The sequence below is a fragment of the Hemiscyllium ocellatum genome, chromosome 6 (assembly GCF_020745735.1).
Source record: "Hemiscyllium ocellatum isolate sHemOce1 chromosome 6, sHemOce1.pat.X.cur, whole genome shotgun sequence".
Taxonomy (NCBI): Eukaryota; Metazoa; Chordata; class Chondrichthyes; order Orectolobiformes; family Hemiscylliidae; genus Hemiscyllium; species Hemiscyllium ocellatum.
Window position 1 is genome coordinate 117,788,141 of NC_083406.1, and position 24,185 is coordinate 117,812,325.

At 44.7% G+C, this 24,185-nt stretch overlaps 1 protein-coding gene across 1 annotated transcript in view; it reads right to left on the minus strand.

Moving 5' to 3' along the window:
- Positions 1-24,185, minus strand: part of myo7aa (myosin VIIAa) — a 182,976-nt gene that overhangs the window by 109,631 nt on the left and 49,160 nt on the right. The window contains exons 12-16 of the mRNA XM_060826303.1: positions 22,778-22,920; positions 19,441-19,651; positions 16,357-16,492; positions 7,621-7,727; positions 725-862 (exon numbers count right to left, since the gene is read on the minus strand). Coding sequence (XP_060682286.1) covers positions 725-862; positions 7,621-7,727; positions 16,357-16,492; positions 19,441-19,651; positions 22,778-22,920 — 735 coding nt within the window. The remainder of the gene's footprint in view (positions 1-724; positions 863-7,620; positions 7,728-16,356; positions 16,493-19,440; positions 19,652-22,777; positions 22,921-24,185) is intronic.

Sequence of the window (24,185 nt, forward strand, 5' to 3'; positions counted from 1 at the left end):
TCTTCCTGGTCTTTATCCCCCGCATGTTGCAGAGACCCTGTACAGCAGAGAAAGACACTGGGAGATCTGGGTCAGTTAGGAGAGGGTACACCCCCTTGGGTGAAACTCACCACCAGCCGACCCTCCCTGGTGAGAGAGCAGCCCCATGGCCCTCTGGGAGTAGGGCGACGATCTTTATGTGACAAGATACATCTCCACGGCAAACACACCGAGGAGGGGGCAGCGAGATGTGAACCTTGGGACCCTCTGGCTCAGATGGAGGGACCTCAACATGGTGCTACAAGCCTTTAAAATGATAACGGTCAAGCTGCCCACACACTAGTTGCCTCTGGAGCAAGTGGGACTTGAACCCAGGGCTTCCAACAAAGCCTCTCGAGACATCAAGCTGGACAATTCTTCCAGTTTTATTACGACAATGCCAGTCCCCAAGCTGGAGACAGATTGCATTTGGAGTTTACACTTTGAATAGAATAACAATTTATCATGTGTATTTTTAACAAAAACAAAAACTGGAAACCCTTTGATGTTTGGACCCTTTTTAAAGTACACCCTGCTCCATGAACGGTTAACAACTTGTTAAAAAGGCTTCTTCCCCTCACTAGCTCCTGTGCTGACAACGGTCTCCTCCTTCCCCCGGGAAGCGACTCCGCATTGATTTAGCCGTGCACAGCAATTCACATTCTCCTGCCGGTTTGCTCAGATGAAGCGGCTCGGCGATGCTTACCATGGACTTCTTGTACTCATTGGGTTTGATGCAGCGGACGAAGAAAGGCTGGCAGACGCTGAGAGTTCTCATCAGCAGCTCCAGCGAGCGTTTAAACTGGCTGCTGAGGGTTGGCGAGCGCTTCCTAGTCTCTGCTCCCTGGGAACGAGCGAGACAATGGAAATTAAAACAACACAGGAAGCAATGATACAGCCAGAGACACTTTCCCTTGGAGCATTGGCTGCTGCAGCCATCCAAGGGTCATCTCCATTAACCCCTAAACTGTAATCTTTTTTTAAAAAAGAACTTTAAAATTCTCTCATCAAAAGGAGGAAGTAGCCTGGAAGGAACAAGGAGAGAACAGGCTTTATTTTGCAACAACACGCATTGGTGTATCACATTCAATGGCATTAAATGACCCTGGGCTACTTTATATTAAAAAAAATTGTCTCACACAACAATAATCAAAGCAAAGTAATAAGTTAGAAAGAGGCCATTCAGCCTGTCAATGTCTGTACTAGCTGAATAAATTAGCTGCCCGTTCTAATCCCACTTCCCAGCCCTTTGGGGTTCTAGCACATCAGGGGCAGAGCCAGGTTCCTTTCCAATGTGTTGGGGGTTTCTACCTCAATATCCCCCCCCTCCCCCAGCAGATAATTCAAGACACTTACTACCATCCAGTGAAAACATTTTTCCTCTAACCCTTCTGCTCATCACCTTAAACCCATGCTCTTGACCCCTGTGCTCAGAGAAATAGGTCCTCCCAAACATTCGATCAAAACCCCTTAAAAAGTCACCCCTCAGTCACCTCCATTCTGAACAAAATAACCCTGGCCAATCCAAGCTTTCCCTCCATTTTCAAGCTCTGGCAACATTTTTGTAAACCTCCCTCTTGAGAGTTATCATCTCCTGCCAGTGATGTGGTGACCAGAACTGTACACAGAATTCCAGCCGTGTCTTACACAGGGTCTACAGTTCCAGTATTACACCCCTGCTCTCGCATTCACTACCTCAGCCAATAGAGGAAAACATCCCATTTTCCTTCCTTAACTCAGCTACCTGCCCTGCCACCTTCAGGGACCTGGGGACACAGACACTGAGGTCTCTCATTTTCTCTTCCTCTCTCAATACCCCCCTACCGATGGTGAATTTATTTGCTTTGCCTACCCTCCCTGTAAAGGGAGCAGAATATAAAAGATGATACTGGGGCACATGACCAAATACTTTGTCAAGCAGCTGGGCTTTAGGGAACATACCCTCAAAAACAAGGAGATGAGAGGGGACTGTACAGGGAGAGAATTCCAGAACCTGGGGTGTCTAGGAAGCTGAAAGATAGGCGACAAAAGAAAAAAAATGCAGCCATGTAAACCAGGTATGTGCACAAAGCCAGTGTTGGAGAAACAAAAGATTAGTGAATGGCGATGCTGGAGGAGTTCAGGAGAGGTTTGAAAGTAAGAATGGCCATTTTTAAAGGGAACCATTTCTCAACCTGGCATTGCCAATGAGTTCATCAGGAGTTATCTTACTCCAACAACCGTCTTCCTACACATTCTTCTCTCCTGTAGGGGTTCACTGGCATTGGCTTTTAGACCAGGTCACGTTTCCAGAGTTATACAGACCACTGACCCCCAAAGCTTTTGGGGATTCAGGTCAAATTCTCGAGGTGCTCGGCTGTCACAGACCTTCAGAGGAGTTGTGATCCTTCGGAAATTCAACTCCGACAAAAAAAAAAGCCTCACGTCCGCCCTAAAGGTCCCCATTCTGCCCACCTCCTGGGGAAACTTTCCTTTTCCCCACCAAAATGGTGGTGGTGTTTTCTCCCCTCATTTTAGTTCCATTTCTAAAAACGTTGGAGGTTTGAAGGAACGGGGTGACAGGAATTGGGATGTTAAGACCACACAAAGAGGAACAGGAGGAGGCCATTCAGCCCTTTGAGCCTGCCCTGCCGTTCAATGGGATCATGGCCAATCTGACATTCCACAAATCCACTTTCCCATCCTTTCCCTGTAACCCATGATTCCCTGTCTGATTAAGCCTTAAAACATGACAGATGCTTCTGGCAAGAGCACACTGAAGCAACAGATTAGAAACACACATCTGGAATACTGGGAACAGTGCCCACTTCTTGTTTTAAAAATATAGAAAGATTCTACACAGCACATCCAATGTCTCTGCAACAGGTTCCTGACATTTCCTACAGGAAACAGGAATGAAGAACACTCCATTCCCCACCCCCATCAACTCCCTCCGAGCTCCCAGTGTTAATTTTTTCCCACAGATTGATACAGGTCACATTTTTCACAACTGAATCAGCAAAGCGGTGTATAATTCTGGCACATTTGCTCCACGGTGATACAGCTTGTATCAGCGTCTGACTGAGAACAGAGTGAAATGGCTCCATCTGCAAGTTTTCCCAAATCGGACTCAGAGAGGACTGTCTGGGGTAGACGTTGGTTGGGCAGAGGGTTGAAGGCGATACACGGAGCCTCAATTTCTCATCAATACTTAAATCAAATTGGGCCTTCAATCAGCTGGTGGGCCCCTTTCAAAAGGCCAAAGTACGGTCAGTATGAGAGGTAACCCTCTTTCTGTGGCAGAACGCAGAGTCGGAGGGGAACATAAAAATAAAACATCAGACTGGCTTTTGAATGCAACCAGCCTCTGAGAAAATAGCCACAGGGTTATCCTATGGACAAGGCTTACTGTTTTAAATTGGGACATGGGACTCAGGCACTGGTTTATTGTCTATCTCCAATTACACTCCAGGTGGCGCTGCAGTCTACAGAGAGTCAGAGATGTACAGCATGGAAACAGACCCTTCGGTCCAACCCGTCCATGCCAACCAGATATCCCAACCCAATCTAGTCCCACTTGCCAACACCCAGCCCATATTCTTCCAAACCCTTCCTATTCATATACCCACCCAAATGCCTCTTAAACGTCGCAATTGTACCAGCCTCCACCACTTCCTCTGGCAGCTCATGCCATACACATACCACCCTCTGTGAAAAAGTTGCCCCTTAGGACTCTTTTATATCTTTCCCCTCTCACCCTAAACCCATGCTCTCTAGGTCTGGACTCCCCGACCTCAGGGAAAATACTTTGCCTATTTACCCTATCCATGCCCCTCATACTTTGGAAGCCTCTACAAAAATGTCACCCCTCAGCCTCTGACGCTCCAGGGAAAACAGTCCCAGCCTGTTCAGCCTTTCCCTATAGCTCAAATCCTCCAACCCTGGCAACATCCTTGTAAATCTTTTCTGAAACCCTTTCACGTTTCACAATATCTTTCCGATAGGAAGGAGACCAGAATTGCACGCAATATTCTAACAGTGGCCTAACCAATGTCCTGTACAGCTGCAATGTGACCTTCCAACTCCTGTACTCAATACTCTGACCAATAAAAGGAAAGCATACCAAATGCTTTCTTCACTACCCTATATACCTGCGACTTCACTTTCAAGGAGCTATGAACTTGCACTCCAAGGTCTCTTTGTTCAGCAACACTCCCTAGGACCTTACCATTAAGTGTATAAGTCCAGCTAAGATTTGCTTTCCCAAAATGCAGCACCTTCCATTTATCCGAATTAAACTCCATCTGCCACACCTCAGCCCATTGGCCCAACAGGTCAAGATCCTGTTGTAATCTGAGGTAACCCTCTTTGTTGTCCACTACACAATTTTGGTGTCACCTGCAAACTTACTAACTGTCACTCAATTTTATCCAAATCATTTATGTAAGTGACAAAAAGTACCCAGCACCGATCCTTGGTGGAGGTCATAGGCCGCCAGCCTGAAAAACAACCCTCCACCACCATCCTCTGACTTCTACCTTTGAGTTCTGTATCCAAATGGTTAGTTCTCCTTGTATTCCATGAGATCTAACCTTGCTAACCAGCCTCCCATGGGGAACCTTGTCAAACGCCTTACTGAAGTCCATATAGATCACATCTACTACTCTGCCCTCATCAATCTTCTTTATTACTTTGTCAAAAGTATAGAGATAATCCAAAAAAGCCCTTAGGGAGGGAGTACCACGATTTTGGCCCAGTGACAGTGAAGGAACGGCAATACATTCCCAAGTTAGTTTGGAGAGTCACTTGGAAGGGAAGGGAACTTTCAGGGGGTAGTGTTCCCACATATCTGTTGTTCTAGTCAGTCAACCTCAATGGAAGTGGTCACGGGTTTGGAAGATGTTAAGGAGTCTGGAATTGCTTTAGTGCATCTTGTAGGTGGTACACACTATTGTCTCTGTGCATCAGTCTCAAAAGGAGTGAGCAGTGAAGAGGATGAATGCTCAAGATGGTGGGTGGAGTGCCAATCAAAACAGGTGGCTGTGACCTGGATGGTGTCGAGCAAAAAGAGTGTAGTTGGAGCTGCCCCCATCCAGGCAAATGGGGAGTATTCCCTCACACTCGTGACTTGTGCCTTCTAGAGGATGGACAGGCTTTAGGGAGTCAGGTTGCAAGTTACTCACTGCACAGTTCCTACTCTCTAACTTGTTCTTATAGCCACTGCATTTAAATGGCGAATCCTGTTGGATTCCTGGTTAATTGTAAACCCAAAGTTGCTGTTGGTGAGTGATTCAGTGACTGTCAAGTGGAGATGGTTGGATTCTGTCGTCATGTGTCAAGCAATGGCCATCTCAAACAATAGTGGCAAATAACTCTCTCATCACACATCAGCCTCAGTCAGGATATTGTTCAACTCTTACTGCATTTGGACATAGTCTGTTCTACATTGGAGGTGAACATTGGGTCAGTAAACATCTCCACTTCTGACCATGAAATTGAGGGATAGTCATTGATGGAGCAGCTGAAGATGGTTGGGCCTAGGACACCAACCTGAGGTACTCCTGCAGAGATGTCTTGGAGCCGAGATGACTGACTTCAAACAACTGCGACCACGTCCTCTATATACCACATAGGACTCCAATTAGTTGAGAGTTTTCCATTGATTCCAGTTCTGGTAGGACTCCTTGATGCCGCACTGTCAAATGCAGCCTTGAGGTCAAGGGCAGTCACTCTCCTCCCCTCTGCAAGTCAGCTCTTTTGTCCATGTTTGAACCAAGGCTGTAATGAGGTCAGGAGCTGAGTGGCCCTGGCAGAACCCAAACTGGAAGTTTCTGAGCAGGTTACTGCTGAGCAAGTGCTGCTTGATAACACTGTTGCTGACACCATCCATCACTTTGCTGTTGACAGATAGTGGACTGATGGGGCAGTAACTGGCTGGGTTGGATTTTTCCTGCTTTTTACATACAGTGCTATTCTTGGTAATTTCCTCCAGTCTGCCAACCATTGTGGCAGTACTGGAACAGCTCAACTAAGTGTGCAGTAAGTTCTAGAACACAAGTCTTTAGTACTATTGCCAGAATGTTTCTAGCGCCAATAGCCTTTGTATAAGCAGTGCCTCCAACTGTTTGACATCACAGAGTGAACCAAATTGTCTGAAGACTGGTATCGGTGATGCTGAGGGACCCCATTGGAGATAGATAGATTATCCATTTGACACTTCCAGCTGCAGATTGCTGCGAAAGCTTCAGCTTTCTCTTTTGCACTGACGTGCTGGGCTCTTCCAATATTGAAGGATGGGGATATTTGTGGAGCTTCCTCCTCCAGTGAGTTGTTTAATCATTGACCACCATTCACTCCTAGATGCAGCACAACCTCAAAAGCTTAGAACTTATGTTGGTTGTGGAACCACTTGGCTGTGTCCTTCATTTACTAAATATAGTTGGAGTTGTCCAGATTGGTAGCTTCACAGGTTGACACCTCATTTTTCGGTAAGTCTAACACTGCTCCTGGCATGCCATCCTGCACCGTCCGTTGAACGCCAAATGGCAGCAATGGATGAGCAGGGGATATACCAGAACACAAGTATACAGACTGCTGTTGACTACAATTCTGCTGTAGATGGCTCACAATGCCTCCTGGATGCCCAGTCTTAAGCTGTTAGATCTGATTGAAGTATGTCCCATTTAGCACATTGATAATGGCACACGACACAATGGTGCGCATTCTCAACATGAATGCCGCACACCATCTTCTCAAGGACTGGTATGGTGGTCACTCATACAGATAGTCAGAGATAGATGCATATACTACTGTTCCTTCACTATCTATAGGTGAGAATCCTGGAATTCCCTCCCTAACAGCATTGTGCTGTAGGCAGACCCATATGGATGGCAGTTCACCCCCATTAGATTAGATTCCCTACAGTGTGGGAACAGGCCCTTCGGCCCAACAAGTCCACACCGACCTGCCGAAGCGCACCCACCCAGACCCATTCCCCTACATTTACTCCTGCAGCTAACACTACGGGCAATTTACTGTGACCAATTCACCCAACCTGCACATTTTTGGACTGTGGGAGGAAACCGGAGCACCCGGAGGAAATCTACACAGACACGGGGAGAATGTGCAAACTCCACACAGTCAGTCGCCTGAGTCGGGAATTGAATCTGGGTCTCTGGTGCTGTGAGGCAGCAGTGCTAACCACTGTGCCACCATGCCGACCATCTCAAGGGCAACTAGGAACAGGCTATAAACATGGTCCTGTCAGTGACACACATCCCATGTATGAATTTCTTGTTTTTTTTAAAAAAAGGGAATCTTGCCTAGGGACTCAGCAGTCAGATTGACTTTGCCCACTGAATTGGCTTGGCCAAGCCACTCTGAGTTGCACAAAAATTGCTACAACAAATGAGAAGCAGCCAAGACATTCCAATCCACACTACCTTCTCCAGGGCAATTAGGAACAGGCAGTAAACACCGACATTCCCACCTCACATCTCAAGAATGTGAAAAAGAAAACATTGTTGAATTGATTATAACCTCCCCTTAAGATCGTTACTGAAAAAAACTGGTTGAATGGACTTAAAATATCACAATTAAATTCACCAAAAAAGTGTTAATTACCATGGCTACATCAGCCTGGAAGATTTGTTTGATGAATTTATTCTTGGATGAATGGACCAATTGAATGATGTCTCCATGAAGCGTGTCTCGATTTTTCTCCAAAAAACCTGACAAAACAAAGACCTGGGATCAGACGGTAAACAAGGAGACAGGACCATTCCAACAGCACAGCTGGATTAAATGTCAACTCGACTGCTCATATTCTACACTCTAATAAAGCACCCAGAACTGCGGGACTGAAGATCCGCATCCTCTGGCTGGACATCGGAAACAAAAACCAAAAATCACTGGAGAAACTCAGCAGGTCTGGCAACATCTGTAGAGAGAAAGCAGAGTCAGTTCTTCCAATCTACATAAAAAGGGAAAAGGGTTTTAGTTTGGAAAGGCATCATGTGTCAGTGCAGTCTTTGTGGGCAGGAAGGCCTGTTCCTGGTATTGTACTGTACTTTGTTCTTTTCATCCTGTTCTGAAGAGGAGGCACTCTAAACAGCGACTACGCTTGCTCCTCACAGTTGTTGCTGGACCTGCTGAGCTATTTCTGTTTTGAATGGGTCATATTCTACATTTATTAGTTAGTTAAGGGGAAGCCTGTGGTGGATTAGAATCTTACGCTTGGACCTCCTCCATCAGAATGTTCTAAACGCAAGCCTTTAAAACATGAAGACAAACATACAAACAGCATTACGACTGACAAAAAGAGCTCAAACTTGAACAGTTGCTCAGTTCTTTCTAGTCATCTGTTAAGGCACGATTACCTTACAGTTTTTGTTACAAACCCAGATGATGGTAGTACTGGACAAGTCAGATCACAGAGAGAGATTTGGTTTGATTCACCGTAATTTTAGTTTACAGTGGTCAGTTGCTGAACATATTCAGAAAAGGCTGCTCGGGTACTTTTAACAAAAGAACACAAAAAATACTTGTTACACAAAAACAGAGAAAACTACTACAAAGCAGGCTTATTACGAATAACAGAAAGAAAGATTCAGTTCTATGACTTTCCATATCAACCTGAAAGACATTCCGAGGTCTCAGACCGGTCACCTGATTCCATGCTAAAGCTGCCTGTCCAATAAACAATGACTATAACCGGTGCTGTTTACAATAACACTCTGTACAGTTGCTTAGCGACACTTTTTTCTCATTACTGTTTCGTCCCAAGATCCTGAAACAAGCAGCTAACTCAGCTCACTTATTACATACTTTGAGAGAATCCTTAGAGTGTGGAAACAGGCTATTTGGCCCAACAAGTCCACACCAATCCTCCAAAGAGCATCCCACCCAGACCCATCCTCCAATCCTATCCCTGTAACCCTACATTTCCATTGGCTAATGCACCTAACCTACATATCCCTGGAGATTATTGGTACTTTAGCATGGTCAATCCACTCAAACGTGCACATCTTTTGACTGTGGGAGGAAACCACAGCACCTGGCAGAATCTCACGTCATCACATAACGGGTTAGAGCCACAGAGTCATAGAGACATACAGCACGGAAACAGACCATTCAGTCCATCATGCCGACCAGATATCCCAACCCAATCTAGGTCCCACCTGCCAACATACAGCCCACATCCCTCCAAACCCTTCCTATTCATATACCCATCCAGATGCCTTTCAAAATGTTGTAATTGGACCAGACTCCACCACTTCCTCTGGCAGCTCATTCCAGACATGTATCACCCTCTGCTTGAAAAAGTTGCCCCTTAGGTTTCTTCTATATCATTCCCCTCTTACCCTAAACCTATGCCCTCTAGTTCTGGACTCTCCCAACCCATGGAACAGACTTTGTCAATTTATCCTATCCATGCCCCTCATGATTTTAAACACCTCTATAAGCTCACCCCCTCAGCCTCTGATGCTCCAGGGAAAACACCCCAGCCTATTCAACTTCTCCCTATAGCTCAAATCCTCCAACCCTGGCAACATCCTTGTGAATCTTTTCTGAACCCTTTCAAGCTTCACAACATCATTCCAATACAAAGGAGACCAGAATTGCATGGAATATTCCAACAGTGGCCTAACCAATGTCCTGTACAGCCGCAACATGACCTCCCAACTCCTGTACTCCATACTCTGACCAATAGAGGAAAGCATACCAAACACCGCCTTCACTATCCTACCTACCTGCAACTCTACTTTCAAGGAGCTATGAACCTGCACTCCAAAGTCTCTTTGTTCAGCAACACTCCCTAGGACCTCACCATTAAGTGTATAAGTCCTGCTAAGATTTGCTTCCCCAAAATGCAGCACCTCTCATTTATCTAAATTAAACTCCATCTGCCACTTCTCAGCCCATGGGCCCATCTGGTCCAGATCCTGTTGTAATCTGAGGTAACCTTCACTGTCCACTACACCTCCAATTTTGGTGTCATCTGCAAACTTACTAACTATACCTCTTATGCTCGCATCCAAATCATTTATATAAATGATGAAAAGTAGAGGGCCCAGCACCGATCCTTGTGGCACTCCACTGGTCACAAGCCTCCACTCTGAAAAACAATCCTCCACCACCACCCTCTGTCTTCTACCTTTGAGCCATCTCTGTATCCAAATGGCTAGTTCTCCCTGTATTCCATGAGATCTAACCTTGCTAATCAGTCTCCCATGGGGAACCTTGCCGAATGTCTTATTGAAATTCGTGTAGACCACATCCACCTCATCAATCCTCTTCGTTACTTCTTCAAAAAACTCAATCAAGTTTGAGAGACATGACTTCCCATGCACAAAGCCATGTTGACTATCCCTAAATCAGTGCTTGCCTTTCCAAATACAAGTACATCCTGTCCCTCAGGATTCCCTCCAACAACTTACCCACCACCAACATGGCTCACTGGTCTATAGTTCCCTGGCTTGTCTTTACCACCTTTCTTAAACAGTAGCATCATGTTAGTCAACCTCTAATCTTCTGGAACCTTACCTGTGACTATCGATGATACAAATATCTCAACAAGCCCAGCAATCACTTTCCTAGCTTCCCACAGAGTTCTAGGGTACACCTGATCAGGTCCTGGGGATTTATCCACCTTTAACTGTTTCAAGACATCCAGCACTTCCTCCTCTGTAATCTGGACATTTTGCAAGATGTCACCATCTATTTCCCTACAGTCTATACCTTCCATGTCCTTCTCCACAGTAAATACTGATGCAAAATACTCATTTAGTACCTCCCCATCTCCTGTGGCTCCTCACAAAGGCCACCTTGTTGATCTTTGAGGGGTCCTATTCTCTCCCTAGTTACCCTTTTATCCTTAATATATTTGTAAAAACCATTTGGATTCTCTTTAATTCTATTTGCCAAAGCTATCTCATGTCCCCTTTTTGCCCTCCTGATGTCCCGCTTAAGTATACTCCTATGGCCTTTATACTCTAAGGAATCACTTGGTCTATCTGGTCTACACCTGACATGTGCTTCCTTCCTTTTCTTACCAAACCCTCAATTTCTTTAGTCACCCATCATTCCCTATACCTACCAGCTTTTCCTTTCACCCTGACAGGAATATACTTTCTCTGGATTCTTGTTATCTCATTTCTGAAGGCTCCCCATTTTCCAGCCGCCCCTTTACCTGCGATTACCTGCCCCCAATCAGCTTTTGGGAGTTCTTGATTAATACCGTCAAAATTAGCATTCCTCCAATTTAGAACTTCAACTTTTAGATTTGGTCGATCCTTTTCCTTCACTATTTTAAAACGAATAGAATTATGGTCGCTGGCCCCAAAGTGCTCCCCAACTGACACCTCAGTCACCTGCCCTGCCTTATTTCGCAAGAGTAGGTCAAGTTTTGCACCTTCTCTAGTTGGTACATCCACATAATGAATCAGAAAATTTTCCTCTTAGTTTTACTCTACTGATGATGCTTTGAACAATGTGGGCAAGGAAAGTCAGCAGGTCTGCAACTTTGGGATTAGGAACAGCTCGAAGGGCGGGGTTAGTTGGGCTGGGCAAGACGCAAACCCTTCCCGGGGGTCAGAGGTGACTCCCGATGCACACCAGACCCTTCCTGCAGATCGTCCCGACTGTGGTGCCTATCGTCCTTCTATGACAGACAGGTCGCCTTGGCTGCTACCTTGCAGCTTCACTTAGAACTGGTACAGAGCAGGGGAATCTGACTGTTTAATTAAAACAAATCATGAAGGCCGCAGACATAACCAACATTTGTTTCCCTTAAACCTCGTCCTTCCTGTCTGTTGAAGACCCATCTTCCTTTCTGACAAGTCACAGCATTCCCTTCATCTTACCGAATTCTGAACCACTCAGAACTTGGTTGTTACTAACAGCACCTCTTCCCTTGAATGAGCCTGCAAACTACCCTGACTTTATTTTGGTCAAATTTTGTGCCTAATGAACAGCTGTTTATTTTCTCTGTGCAATGCTTTCCTGATGCACTGAGCTGTTTACTGCCAGACCGGCTGAGCTTTCCAGCAATTTGTTTTTGTTTCTGATTTACAGCAAACAGCAGTTCTTTCGGTTTTTATTTAGAATTTTGCTTGTGATACTGAGTGTGTGGGGATATTGGCCAGAGCCCTGGGCACAGTATCTGTTCATTTTCAATGTAACAATATAGTGTAGCTCCACCATGGGGACTGTGGTGATTCAAATAGCTCACCATCACCTTCTCAGGACAGCTTTGGATAAGCATTAAATGCTGGCCGAGGCAACACTGCTCGCACCCCATTAAAGGCAAAAATATTGGGTGTGCACTCCAAAAAGGAAACATTTACAGGGCTTTGGAGAAAGAGTGGGAACATGGAATTAATTGATTTGATCTTTCAAATTGCCACCACAAATATAATGGACCGAATGGCCTACAAATTTTGAGATAGATTTAGATTACTTACAGTGTAGAAACAGGCCCTTCAGCCCAACAAGTCCACACTGACCCACCGAAGCGCAACCCACCCAGACCTATTCCCCTACATTTACTCCTTCACCTAACGCTACGGGCAATTTAGCTTGGCCAATTCACCTGACCTGCACATTTTTGTATTGTGGGAGGAAACCAGAGCACCCGGAGGAAACCCACGCAGACACGGGGGAGAATGCGCAAACTTCACACAGAGATGTAGTGGTTCTGTTCGCCGAGCTGGAAGTTTTTGTTGCAAACGTTTCGTCCACTGGCTAGGAGACATCAGCAGTGCTCTGGAGCCTCCTGCGAAGCGCTTCTTTGATGATTCTTCCGGCATTTATAGTGGTCTGTCCTTGCCGCTTCCGGGTGTCAGTTTCAGCTGTCCGCTGTAGTGGTTGGTATATTGGGTCCAGGTCGATGTGTCTGTTGATGGAGTTTGTGGATGAATGCCATGCCTCTAGGAAATCCCTGGCTAGCCCTATGATAGTAGTGTTTTCCCAGTCGAATTCATGTTGCTTGTTGTCTGAGTGTGTGGCTACTAGGGATAGCTGGTCGTGTCGTTTCGTGGCTAGTTGGTGTTCATGTATGCGGATTGTTAGCTGTCTTCCTGTTTGTCCTATATAGTGTTTTGTGCAGTCCTTGCATGGTATTTTATAAACTACATTAGTTTTGCTCATGTTGGGTATTGGCTCCTTTGTTCTAGTAAGTTGTTGTCTGAGCATGGCTGTTGGTTTGTGTGCCGTTATGAGTCCTAGGGGTCGCAGTAGTCTGGCTGTCAGTTCTGAAACGCTCCTGACGTATGGTAGTGTGGCTAGTCCTTTTGGTTGTGGCATGTCCTCGTTCCGTGGTCCATCTCTTAGGCATCTGTTGATAAAGTTGCGCGGGTATCCGTTTTTGGTGAATACCTTGTATAGGTATTCCTCTTCCTCTTTTTGCAGTTCTGGTGTACTGCCGTGTGTTGTAGCTCTTTTGAATAGTGTCCTGATGCAGCTTCGTTTGTGTGTTGGGGTGGTTACTTTCATAGTTTAGGACTTGGTCTGTGTGTGTTGTTTTCCTGTGTACCCTTGTGGTGAATTCTCCGTTTGGTGTTCTCTGTACTATCACGTCTAGGAATGGGAGTTGGCTATCCTTTTCTACTTCTCTCGTGAATCGGAAGCCTGAGAGTGTGGCGTTGATGATCCGGTGTGTTTTTTCTATTTTCGTGTTTTTGATGATTACGAAAGTGTCATCGACATATCTGACCCAGAGTTTGGGTTGGATTTGTGGTAGGGCTGTATGTTCTAACCTTTGCATAACTGCCTCTGCTATGAGTCCCGAGATTGGTGATCCCATGGGTGTTCCGTTGATTTGTTCGTATATCTGATTGTTGAATGTAAAGTGTGTAGTGAGGCACAAGTCCAGTAGTTTAAGTATGCCGTCTTTGTTGATAGGTTCCGCCTCCTGTTTTCTGTTCTGTATGTCCAGTAGGTTGGCTATTGTTTCTCTGGCTAGGGTTTTGTCAATTGAAGTGAACAGTGCCGTCACGTTGAATGAGATAATGGTTTCTTCTTTGTCTATGTGTGTATTCCTGATGGCGTCCAAGAATTCCTGTGTTGATTGTATGGAGTGTTTGGATCCGATGACCAGGTGTTTCAGTTTCTGTTGTAGTTCTTTGGCCAGTTTGTATGCTGGTGTCCCTGGTAGTGATACTATGGGTCTGAGTGGGATGTCTGGTTTGTGTACTTTGGGTAGTCCATAGAATCTGGGGGTGTTGTTGCTTTCCAGTTTCATTCTTTGTAGGTCCGCTTTGGTTATCTGTCCGTTTTTTCGTAGATTCCTTAGAGAGAGTGTTATTTATTCTATTGGTGAGTTGTGGTTTGGGGTCCGAATCCTTCATTTGGTAGGTGTTGGTGTCTGCTAGTAGGTGTTGTGCTTTATTGATGTAGTCTGATTTATCTAGGATGACAGTCATTCTGCCTTTATCTGCTGGTAGCATGATTATGTTCTTATCATTTCTTAGTGCTTTCAGTGCTTCCCTCTCCTTGGTGTTGAGGTTATGTGTTTGTCTTTTTCTTATCATCATAGGTACGAACAAACAGTGAGACAGGAATTCTTGGACGCCATCAGGAATACACACATAGACAAAAAAGAAACCATGATCTCATTCAACGTGACGGCACTGTTCACTTCGATTGACAAAACCCTAGCCAGAGAAACAATAGCCAACCTACTGGACATACATAACAGAAAACACGAGGCGGAACCTATCAACAAAGACGGCATACTTAAACTACTGGACTTATGCCTCACTACACACTTTACATTCAACAATCAGATATATGAACAAATCAACGGAACACCCATGGGATCACCAATCTCGGGACTCATAGCAGAGGCAGTTATGCAAAGGTTAGAACAAACAGCCCTACCACAAATTCAACCCAAACTCTGGGTCAGATATGTCGATGACACTTTCGTAATCATCAAAAACACGGAAATAGAAAAAACACACCGGATCATCAACGCCACACTCACAGGCATCCGATTCACGAGAGAAGTAGAAAAGGATAGCCAACTCCCATTCCTAGACGTGATAGTACAGAGAACACCAAACGGAGAATTCACCACAAGGGTACACAGGAAAACAACACACACAGACCAAGTCCTAAACTATGAAAGGAACCACCCCAACACACACAAACGAAGCTGCATCAGGACACTATTCAAAAGAGCTACAACACACGGCAGTACACCAGAACTGCGAAAAGAGGAAGAGGAATACCTATACAAGGTATTCACCAAAAACGGATACCCGCGCAACTTTATCAACAGATGCCTAAGAGATGGACCACGGAACGAGGACATGCCACAACCAAAAGGACTAGCCACACTACCATACGTCAGGAGCGTTTCAGAACTGACAGCCAGACTACTGCGACCCCTAGGACTCATAATGGCACACAAACCAACAGCCACGCTCAGACAACAACTTACTAGAACAAAGGAGCCAATACCCAACATGAGCAAAACTAATGTAGTTTATAAAATACCATGCAAGGACTGCACAAAACACTATATAGGACAAACAGGAAGACAGCTAACAATCCGCATACACGAACACCAACTAGCCACGAAACGACACGACCAGCTATCCCTAGTAGCCACACACTCAGACAACAAGCAACATGAATTCGACTGGGAAAACACTACTATCATAGGGCAAGCCAGACAGTGAACAGCCAGGGAATTCCTAGAGGCATGGCATTCATCCACAAACTCCATCAACTGACACATCGACCTGGACCCAATATACCAACCACTACAGCGGACAGCTGAAACTGACACCCGGAAGCGGCAAGGACAGACCACTATAAATGCCGGAAGAAACATCAAAGAAGCACTTCGCAGGATGCTCCAGAGCACTGATGATGTCTCCTAGCCAGGGGATGAAACGTTTGCAACAAAAACTTCCAGCTCGGCGAACAGAACCACTACAACAAGCACCCGAGCTACAAATCTTCGCACAAACTTTGTTCACACAGAGAGTCACCTGAGATGGGAATTGAACCTGGGTCTCTGGCGCTGAGAGGCAGCAGTGCTAACCACTGTGCCACCGTGCTGCCCACAAATCTGTGCTTTTTTATTCTAGCATTGGAATATTATAAAGACCTACTTCTCTTTCTGCTCCAACTATCCCTGCAGTCCTCTATTAACATTTTCCAGACAGTTTTTTTCCCTCCCAAAAGTTAAACCTGAGACGTTAGAGAGGATGAGATGACGTGCTACAATTGAATGTGTTTAGGAAGACCAGAGATTCTGAACAGCACATAGTGTCTTCTGGCAGAGCTGAGCTCTTTCAGAATCAGATCTCCAAATAGTTGGCGGTTACATTTAATGCAGAAACCTACCTCTAGTTTCATAGTAGACTATTCCAGCAAAATGGCTGATGCCAAACTGGGTTTCATAGTTGTTCTTCGGAGGGATATAGTAGGTGTTCAACTTGTGTTGGGAATTCAGCTTATTCAACATGGTTGTGTCTGTCCCCTGTCAGGAGATAGGTTCATCATGAATGAGATTCAAAAGAAACACTAAAAAGATCAAGTAAGCTAGCTCAGTGTCTGAACAGCTGGTTTGCACTGTGGAATAATGTGTTCAATTCCCACACTGGCTCAGTTTGTCATGAAGGACTCTCCTTCTCAACCTGTCCATCACCTGGGATGTGATAACCTTCACGTTAAACCATCACCAGTGTCTCTCTCTAAATGAGGGGGGAGCCCTATGGTCTGGTCAGATTGGAGTCAACAGAGTGGCCATAGAACAGCGGTTCCCAACCTTTTGATATCAAGATGCATTTCAATAAGACAAACAAATTTAATTGAATTTTTCTCAGAAATCTATAGAAGACATGGCTAGTTGATAGATGACACCAAAATAGATGGTATAGCGGACAGTGAAGAAGGCTAAGATTACAAACAGATCTTGATCAGTTGAGTCAAATGGATTGAAGAGGCAGATGGATTTTAATTTGGATAAATGCAAGGTGTTGCATTTTGTTTAACCAAACAAAGGCAGCACCTATACAGTTAATGGTAGGGCCCTGGGTAGTGTTGTCAAATAAAGACACCCAAGGGTTCAAATATTTAACTCTGAAGTTTGCCTTACATGTAGACAGGGTGATTAAGGCAGCGTTTAGCATGCTTGCCTTCATTACTCAGGTCTTGGTGTATGAGATTTTAGACGTCATGTTGTACAGGATATTGGTGAGGCCTCCTCTGGAATACTGTGTGCAGTTCTGGTTGCCCTGTTATAGGAAGGATATTACAAAGCTGGAGAGGGTTCAGAAGAGGTTTACCAGGATGTTGCCAAGAATGGAGGGTGTGTTATGGGGAGAGGATGGGACTTCTTTTACTGGGGCAAGGGAGGTTGGGGGGTTACATTATAGAGATTTCTAAAATCAGGAGGGGTATGGACAAGGTGAATGGCAGGTGTCTTTTCCCCAAGGTGGAGGATTTCAAGACTCAGGAATATTTTTAACACAAGAAGAGAAAGATTTAAAAAGACCGGGGGCATTTTTATTTTGAAAACCAGAGTAGCACGTGCCTAGAATATACTGCTAGAAGCAAAGGATGTGGATACACTTACAAATGTTTAAAGACTTTTGGATAAGTTCATGAAGAGGAGTTGAGGGTTATGGGCCAAGTGCAGGCAAGTGAAACTAATGTAATTCCAATGGTTGACATGGATTGGTTGGATCCAAGGGTCTGTTTAATTCTGATTAAGACTCAGCTGAACAGATAGCTCAGAATCATCACGTAAACTATGATTACTGCTTTACTAGAGAGAGAGGTTTACAACACAGTACAGATAAATGGAAAGACTGACATGCCTGCATTTAATTTAACAATTAATTTTAAAGAGTTTTATGACTTGGTAATTTTGCTTGGTCAGAATATCTTTGTACAACAAAGATGGCTTTATCTTCAACAATTTTCATGAGCTTTGTAGAAAATTTCATGGCACACTGGTTGAAAAATGACTGCTCTGCAAATGCCATTCCAACCATCTGTAGTTTCATTGTAGGTGCTGTCACCATATAATAATCGTACTCCCCCAAAATTTAATCTAAGGAGGAAGTGTACTGTGTAGTAAGGCTTTTAACGTCTGGGTCACACTCACTGACCTTGGTCTGACCTCCTCCAATGTATTCAAACAATTAACAATCGTAGGCCATTCAGCCCTTTGAGCTGTTTCACCATTCAAGAGGTTAATGGCTGCTTAGATTTTAACTCTGCATATCCCCAACTAAATATTTTATCCCCTTGGTAGTCAAGGAAGTAGCTAGCTCTGCTTAAAAAAAAATTCCGCTGACTCTCAACCCTCAAAACACTAAATCCCTCATCTCTATTTTAAATGGGCAGTCCCTTATTTTTAAACTCTGACTCCTAGCTCTAGATTCTCCTAGAGGACACATCCACCAGAATCTTAGATTTCTCAATTAAGTCACCTCTGACTAAACTCCAGAGGATATAAGCCCAGCCTGTCTAGCTTTTCCTCATAAGAGACACAACTCATTCCAGGTATTGGGTTAGTAAACCTTCTCTGAACTGCTTCCAACATATTAACATCCTTCCTTGAGCACAGTGATCAGTGCAGTCACTGTCTCATCAATATCCCATAGAACTGAAACATAATCTCCCTACTCTTGAATTCAATTCCCCTTGCAATAAAATCTAACACGATCAGATTTCCAAAGTGCTCACTATAATATTGGCAGAAGAACAAATTGCTCTTCATCCCATTGCCTTATATTGTGACTCCAGTTGCTGGACACCCTCCCCCCTTCAAGTCATCTGGAATATCCTTCCTCCCTTTGCTCTGTCTAGTCCTTTTAGAATTTTATTGATTTCTAGGAGATCCTCCCACCACTATTCTTCTAAACACCAATGAATACAGTCTCCTCATAGAATCCCTAGAGATGGGGACAGCCTTTTGGCCCATTGAGTCCATACCAAACAGTACTCCATCTAGACCCACCTAACCTGTCCCTGTAACCCTTTATTTCCCATGGCTAACTCACCTAGCCTGCATATCCCGGAACACTATGGGGCAATTTAGCATGGCCAATCCACCTCACTTGGATCTCTGGACTGTGGGAGGAAACCGGAGCACCCGGAGGAGACCCACACAGACACGGAGAATGTGCAAACTCCACACAGGCTGTTGCCAGAGGGTGGAATTGAACCCGGGTCGCTGGCGCTGTGAGGCAGCAGTGCTAACCACTGAGGCACTGCCTCCCCAACATCAGTCCTGTCATCCCAGGAATCAGTCTGGTTATTGGGCACTTGGACAGAGTGGGTCAGTGGCAGATTTGCCCAAAAGACATCCCACAAATTGAATTGAATAAAATTGTTAAAGCCTGACCCAACGGTGCCCCAGCTCGGTTTCTATCCAGCTGCTTCCATTTGCTTTCAAGTCCAGCACCGGATCCATACCTTTGGAAATTTGCTCTCTTCGTCGATGAGGGAAATGATGTTCATTGGCTTGAGTGCTATCATGTCAAGTGCATCCTGGTTGTCGGTGAACTCAATGTGCTGCCAGTTGATGTTCTCCAGGTTGTACTCCTCTTGCTCCAGCTTGAAGACATGGCGGACAAAAAACTGCTGCAGGTTTTCATTGGCAAAGTTGATGCAGAGCTGCTCAAAGCTGTGGGGAAGCAGAAGATGATTAAACACCAAAGGGCACTCTATATAGACCTCCCCCCCCCACCCCCTGCAAAATAGTGTGATAAATGTTGGGAAAGCATTAAAACAAGAAATTAGAGATGCAAAAAAAATCAAGACGGGCATTTGCTGGTGTTGGACTGGAGTGGACAAAGTCCGAAGTCACACAGCACCAGGTTATAGTCCAACAGGTTCATCTGAAACCACAAGCTTTCAGAGTGCTGCTCCTTCATCAGGATGAAAGCTTGTGATTTCAAAACCACCCTGTTGGGCTATGATCTGGTGCTTTGTGACGTCTGACAAGAAATCAAGGTATAGCTGTAATTATGGTTGAACTTTAAATCTGCTTTCCTCTACCCCAACCTCCCTCTCATTGACCCTCCCTCCCAGTCACCTACTGGATTCATTCCTCCCATTGACCAACCAGGTCGTACCCTCTACCTGCCTTCACCTATCCCTACTTCACCACCCTGCCCCCACCACCCCCTTTTAATCTGCAGCTCCCCCTACACCTACCTCCAGTCCTGAAGGGTTACACCCGAAACATTGACTTCACCCTCCTGATGCTGCCTGGCTTGCTGTGTTCTTCCAGCCTCCTGCCTGAAGGTGTCGACTCTTACTTGCCCAGAGGGGAGTTAGGGATGGGCATTTATTGCCCATCCCTAAATTGCTCAGAGGACAGTTAAGAGTCAATTGCTGTGCGTCTGGAGTCCCATGTGGGCCAGACTAGGTAAGGTTGGCAGTTTCCTTCCCTTCCCTAAACGACATTAGTCAACTGGATGGGATTTTCCAACAATCCACCATGGATTCATGGTCATCCTAAACTCTTAATTCCATATTTTTATTGAAGTCCAATTGCACCATCTACCATAGCGAGATTGGAACAGAAGTCTCTGGATTAACAGGGCCACTAGGCCACGCCTCCCCTCACTATATAGACTGAGCGAATCAAAAATCAGTAACAACCATAGAGGAGGAATTGTGCACAGAATGATTTTCCAAATCAATACATTGAGCAACCAACTGGAGAACAGGCCATCCATAATAGGAAAGGAACAGTTAGCAATCTAGCTGTATAAGTGCCTTTGGGAGGTCATTCCACATTCAAGTCAGAAAATCACATAGCTGATTTGGAGATTTAAAAAAAATGTTCTGAATTGAAATAAAGGAAACTACAATAGGAGGCCTGAGCTGATTGTGATGGATCAAAGAACTTACTTATAAAAGGTTGATCATGGAAAGAGCAAAGTGAGGGACTGCAACAATTGTTCATTCATTTATGTGAAAATAAAACTGAAAAAGGTGGCCCAATCATGGTTAACAAGGGAAATGATGATTATTATCAGATCAAAAGGAAGGAGCGTACAAATTGCACACATGCAAAAAAAAATGTAGCGGAGCTAAGGATTGTGGAGTCATTTAGATTTCAGCAAAAGGAGGACAAAAACAAAAAGATTGCTAAAAAGGATGAGAGAAAATAAGCTTGCAGGAAATGCACATATTGATTGTAAAAGCTTCTACAGGCATGTGGAGAGAAAAAGGATTAGTGGAGACAACGTAGAGCCCTTGGAGTCAGAAGCAAGGCAAGTTACAACAGGGAAAATAACTGCAGCGAGGTTGGTAACCTGTCACCAAGTCTCCGTTTATTTACATGCTGAAAAATGTGTGGCTGGAAAAGCGCAGCAGGTCAGGCAGAATCAAAGGAGCAGGAGAATCGACGCTTCGGACATAAGCCCTTCTTCAGGAAAAAGATTCCTGAAGACGGGCTTATGCCCGAAATGTTGATTCTCCTGCTCCTTTGATGCTGCCTGACCTGCTGAGCTTTTCCAGCCACACATTTTTCAGCTGATCTCCAGCATCTGCAGTCCTCACTTTCTTAGTTTATTTACATGCGCACAGTACATGGACTCTGACCAGCCAGCTCAGAGCCAGTCCCTTGAATGAGGAGACTCTGAATCCTCGGTTTATTTATCTTTTTCTTTTTTAGACACAAGGTGCACAAATCTTTATTGCAATCACCTGATGAAGGAGCGTTACTCCGAAAGCTAGTGTAGTTCCAATTAAACCTGTTGGACTATAACCTGGTGGTGTGTGATTTTTAACTTTGTACACCCCAGTCCAACACCGGCATCACCAAATAATGAACCTTTATTCAGTTTCCACCACCAGGAAGGAAGGAAAACACTCGGGTGGCCTGTGACAAGCAGTGCCCTTCACATCAAAGGGCAATGCTGTGTGATCAAACAGTGAAGGGGAGGGCAGGGAATAAATCAAAATAGAGTTGGAGGGGGAAATGATGCACTCCACTCCCTGCGGCGCCCACCTCTCCTTGAACAACTCCAGGACACCGCGTGCTCCTTCTCCAGAGACACTCGGGCTCTAATGTAACCGCGGAAGAGGGGCAGGCAGTCAACCCTAACGACCCTCTCCATGGCCCGCTGCCTGGACCTGTTTATGGCCAGTTTGGCCAGGCCCAAGAGCAGACCCACGAGGAGGTCTTCAGACCTGCCCTCCCTCCTCCGCACCGGGTGCCCGAAGATCAGGAGCGTGGGACTGAAGTGCAACCAAAAGCAGAGGAGGTGGTTAATCCTCTGTTTTTTCTAATCCTCTGTTTATATCTCTCAGCCGGGGTCCCTGATTGGGGTTGTTAATCTGGGCCTATCAAGGATCTCAGTCAATGATATCCACCTGGCCCTCATTCCAATCACTACACAGACACTTAAATAAATACTCTATCATAAAGGAGGACATAAATGACATTCTCGGATATTGAGCAATACCATGGTTTAATGACAGCATTTAAACTGCGATGAGAAGCCATGTTGTCTTATGGAAATGAATGAAGGGATTACGTAACAATGGTCAGCAAATGGAGTTGGTGGTACAGATCAGCTTCAGCCTAATTGATTGAGGGTAGTCTGTGGGGCTGAACAGCTTCCTTCTATTTGCAGCATTAGGAACAATCTCCTATCAATTTCCACATATACCAATATTCCATATCTACCACCACCACCTCGTAAACCAAATTATCAACATTCACATTTGATGCAGAGGAAGCAGCAGCTCCTTACAGTTAATGCCATGGACAGACGGACATACAGGGCCTTACCTATTAACGTGGAAGTTTTCAAATCCAAAAATATCCAGCAAGCCGATGGAGCGACGCCACACCTTCGGCTCTCGAGATGGTGGTTTATAAATCGCTGCATTGATCTTCTCCACAATCCACACAAACAGCCTCCCATAGATACCCTTAAATGATGAGAGATGGAGGGAGGGAGACAAAAAGGCATGACCCACATCAGATCAAAATGATGAGACATGGCCGTTGTTTGACCTCTGAATAATTCAGAGAAAGGGGGAAATCAGCGCAGCTGGAACAAGAGATTCAGAACATCACCAAGAGGTTGAATAACCCCACAGTCTCTTTGGTCCAGCAGATCAGTGGGCATCTACTCCAGGTTTTCAAATAAGCCTAATTACTTCTTGCCGATTTCTTGCTTTTACTCCCTGTACCCTTGCAGAAGGATAAAATGAGATTCACAGAACATAATGGATTGTTGCCTAAAAGTTTAACTTTCTCATTGACCTTCCCAGAACAGCCAACTGTTCATTTCTGTATGATCTTCAATAACCATAACTGAGCAAGTTTATGATGGCACTGGCAACTTAAAAACAATTTACAATAATCATCAGGTACCAATGCAAAGGCACTAACAGACAGCATGTCTAAGGAAAGAAATGAGAAGTGGGGATTGAATTTCGAATTCTCCCTCCAGTCACCCAGATCATTTTCTGTAACAATGTCAGAAAATCCAGGGAAGTACTACCAGAGCTTGCTGAGTAAGCTGCAGGAACCACCGTGAAAAGCATTGAAAATTGGTTTTTAATTATGGAACAGGTTTCTATAATAAGCAGAGTGGGGGGAAGAGGAGCTGGATTAACTTAATCACTCTTCAAACTGGCACAGAAGTTGGGCTGAGTAGCACAGAATGAGGCCATGTTTTGACCACCTTGTCTATTTTTCTGCTTCAGTATATTCTTTTGTTCAAATGAATCTGAATAACTGTTTTAACCTGTAGGCAATGATATATATTATGAGGACATGTTGCGATAGGCATCCCATGTCAAATTATAACGAGCAAGTAACCACAAACAGGGGCATTGGGTAATTGTTAGATCCCAGAATATTAAGTCAAACAAAGCAGAGTAGAAATAATGCAAGTTTCTGTTCATAGAAATTTCAAATTAAATCAGGAAAATTACTATTTATACATGCAAGCGAAGGTCTGGGATTAGTCCAAACAATAATGTGGCTGCAAACTAGCAAGTCTTTTAGGTCAACATTAAAAAACTAAAGTTACAAAATTAAACTTTCTAGCTATCATCCCTTCTATAACACAAGGAGTTAGATATCATCCTTAAGGATAAAAGGGGCCGAATGGTATGGGAACAGAGGACGAAATTGGATGGTTAATCATGATCATATTGAATGGCCGAGCAGACTTGAATAGCCT